Genomic DNA, 4,061 nt, shown 5'->3' on the forward strand with positions numbered 1-4,061 from the left:
AGTTGAAAGATTTGGTTGAATTATTATGTCTTAGAGATCAATTCATTTTTCAATCAAAGATTTAAAAAAAATTATTTAAAATAAGTTGATATATTTTATACCTTCTATTATAAATATAATAAACTATTATAATAAAAATAAACTATAATATAAATAATAAAAATAGAACCATATTATTATGTTATTCTAATTATTTATAGAAATTTAATTGTAATGGCGTTTAAGGCACTTCATCTGTTGTTTTAAATTTCAAAACTACATTCATAAACAAAATTATAAAACATTGAATTAAAATTTTAATTAATATTAATTTGTTTTAAATACCTAGTTTAATTGACTCGAACGGTTTTGGTATAAACGATTCTTCGGTATTAATTAGATAAAATTAAATCCGAGATGAAAATACTTTTCTACTATTACTATCTTGATATAATCCTTAATTTTTCTGATTAAGAATTTGAAAAAATTTTGATTTTATGCCTTGGTCAATAATGACATTATACTTTTAAGTCCATTCGTTACATAAATAACTCGTATAATAAAGTGTAAATTCAAAATAGAAGAGATTTTGAAATGTTATTGAATGCGATATGTGGACGGCTGATGTGAGCGTAGATGATGTGAGAGATAGTATCAAGTAGAAGTTTAGGATAAGGATGTTCGTCCACCAAGTAGTTGGGATTAAGGAGAGGAAAAAGAAGAAACATAGTAAGAACTCAACATTTTTAATTTAATTTTTTTAAATTAACTAATAAATATAAATATATGTATATATATTGATAACAAATATATTATAATATAAATATATTATACATTATATTAAATATATTATTCAAATGACAGAGGTCGACTTCAGACGACTCGCACACATTTGTATTTTGTGGTAATTAAAAATAAATTTTTAAAACTCCTAATTGAAAATAAATGTTTTACAAAAAGCAGTTGATTTTTGTCATAAACTCCAGCTATTTAAACTTTTTTTAATAACAATATTTTTTTTGTTTTGTTGAGGAAATTAACATTAAGTGCATAAAAAGATAATAATAAAATGCTAAAAATAAAATTTCATTAACATATTTGTTTATAATAGGTTATGATAGGTTGAAAAATAAGTTCAATTATTGTTTTACACAAGCTTATTTATATAGAAGATATCTTGCTCATGTACAATAATAATTCTCATTAATAATAAAAGAAGTATTTTTATCAGAAAAATGTTATATTTTAATTTGATAAACAATAATGAACTATGCCCATTGCCAAAAATAATTTTGATATATTTTATTAAAACCTGTATTTTCGTAATCGGTTTTAATAAAGTTTTCACAAAATTCACATAAATATTTTAAAATTAGATCATACCTAGTGATACGGGTGTCATTTGACATTGCTTTGTTAGCAGTATGTACATAATTAAGAAATTCAATTTCCAGATTTTCTTTAGTCAACATTACAGCTTCTGAATGACAGTGATTCATTTGAGGACGTTTTAAATTACGTAACCCATTGATAAAATGACATCTTACATTTTGAAAACTTATAATATAATCATTAGCTATTTTTTCAGTATCTTCTTTGGGTTTGTTAACAAAATAATCTCGAATTACGTTATTAGCTTTAAGATCAATTACATAATTATATATTAATTTGTGAGTTGAAATTAAATTAGAAAATAACTTTTCATTTGGCCAAATCGTTGATAGTTTTATTTTTTCTATAATTGTCATCATATAATCGAACATTTTCACTGTACCATTAATTACGTCAAAAAGACATGTTACACATTTCAAATAATCTTTTTTTTTTTTTTTATCTCTTCTACACCATCCATTTAAAACAGTTAATGATGTATTGTAAACTAAAAGCACTTCGTAAAATCTACACCTCACCAAATGTGTAAAGTAATGTTTTTTAAGATAAATATTATGATCTGTCACTTGGTCTCTTATCACACTTTCGGCACTTATTTTTAAATCACCATATTGTATTTTTATGTGACTAAATGAACTCCAACTACCCTCATTAAATAAAGTATTGAGTGTCATGATTCCAAGTTTTTGATTAATACTTTTGTCGATAGGAGGTTTAAACCTGTAAAAAAATCATATTAATTTTTAAAATTATTTCAGTTTAAAAGATATTAAGTTTCTATAAATTGTGATTTATTAAGGAAACTATTCCCATAAAAATTTCAAGATTAGTCAGTTCCACAGTAGTCCAAAACTCAATTCTATCTAAACAAATTTCCTATTTTAATGTATGCAAAAAAATTCAAACCCGTTATGAAATACTGACTTTGATATGTACCTTATAAATAATCTAAAGTATCAAGTTTTCTGCGTATGACATTAATTGATAGCCACCTCACGCATAATATAAGACAGTAGGTTTGTATAAATGTAACGGATTTTAACATATTGCCGCCTTTTTCTTTATCATTATTATATTTTTTCTACTTAGACGCTGTAACATAAATGTTATCGTATGACGTTGTTAAGAATTTATAGTTTCGTTTACATGTAGACCAAATTTAAATGTAAATTTGTGAATCAAAAATAATGTTTTTTCAACTACTTCAAAATAATTTCGATGTGTAACAGATTTATTACAAGACCAATAGAAAATAATCATAAATATAAGATTCAAAATATATGTTATACTTACTTTTGATGTGTTGGATTTATCAACTGAATAAATCCAAGACCTTCGTAATTAATTTTAATAGTTTCAGTGTAAAATAAATTTATCTTATGATAAATAAAAAATATGAAATTTGTGTAATCTGTGTTGTTTGCCCAATATTCTGATTCAATTTTAGATTTAAAATCAATTTTATCAACAGTATTTGTAATAAATGTATTATTCTGGAGAAAGTTTTTTGCAATTTTAGATATATCATCAATGAACTTTTTTGTTTCGAGAAATACTTCGAGATCAACATAAAGAAACTCATTTTGAATTTTTTTAAAATACATGTGATTTTTTATCTCATAAATGTCATCAACTATGGTGAACAAATTACTTTGTGACTCTAAAATGACAAATTTAAGGTCTATGTAACTAATAAATGTCATAGCGTTATATAAATTCTCAAACATTGTTAATGAATTTTTTACTTCGTTAACAAGTAATTTTGTAGAATTGTAAAAATCGTACAATAATTTAGCATTTAAAAAGTTTTCACATATATCAATAACAATACTTATTAATTCCACGAATATCAAAAGCACTTCGTTATACCTGTAGTTTAAAAAATGAATAATATTACAGAAAATACTTTTCAAATTATCGCAGTCAACTTGTTGTGCCATTATATCTGTACCACTAAATTTTTTATCTGAATCAAGATTTATATATAAATTTTCCATAGACTGCCATCCTTTTTGAATGCACATATGTTCAACTACATTAATTAAGTAACTCAAATATGGTGTGTGTGAAATTATACAATCTATAAAGTTAATATTATATTGGACTAAAGACAAAATTAAAATTATTAATCTGAAATGCATGTCAAAAATCTAAAAAGCAATAGTTACAGTATAAAAAATATAAATTACAATAGCCAATTTTGTTCATTATTTATTGTAATATTCATACCTAAAAATACTGTGGTTGTGTTTAAATGTGTGCTAACAAATTACTAATTTATTTAGAGTTAGTATACATATTCATATTATTTATTATAATACAATTTTAACATTAAGAATAGAATTTTTGTAAATTAATTTTTTTTTTAATAATTATTTAAAAACATTTATTGGATATTGTGTCTATACGCTTTAGAATTTCAAAAATGTCTGTAAATATCTTGGTATATGTTCTATATCATATATATCATATATTCTATAATCTACAGATTGCGTTTCAAATTTGATAAAAAAATGATAAATCAAAAAATTAAGAAAATTCCATTAAGAATTTTCTAAATATAATTATTATTTTAAGACATATAATTTGTGATCTTGGATGTATCTAAATCAATAATTTCTGTTATATGTAACAGACAATAAAAGACACATAATAAAATGTACTTTCGATTATAAAATTTACCTAATTTT

At 22.8% G+C, this 4,061-nt stretch overlaps 1 protein-coding gene across 1 annotated transcript; it reads right to left on the bottom strand.

Annotated features, from left to right (window-relative positions):
- Positions 1-503: 503 nt before the first annotated feature.
- Positions 504-3,562, bottom strand: LOC126907740 (uncharacterized). The gene is made up of 2 exons (XM_050689310.1): positions 2,665-3,562; positions 504-2,091 (listed from the first exon to the last, which is right to left on the bottom strand). The coding sequence occupies exons 1-2, from the start codon at positions 3,510-3,512 to the stop codon at positions 1,248-1,250; spliced, it is 1,692 nt and encodes a 563-aa protein (XP_050545267.1). The 5' UTR covers positions 3,513-3,562; the 3' UTR covers positions 504-1,247.
- Positions 3,563-4,061: the final 499 nt, after the last annotated feature.

This window comes from Daktulosphaira vitifoliae, unplaced genomic scaffold (assembly GCF_025091365.1).
Source record: "Daktulosphaira vitifoliae isolate Bord-2020 unplaced genomic scaffold, ASM2509136v1 Scaffold_5, whole genome shotgun sequence".
Lineage (NCBI taxonomy): Eukaryota > Metazoa > Arthropoda > Insecta > Hemiptera > Phylloxeridae > Daktulosphaira > Daktulosphaira vitifoliae.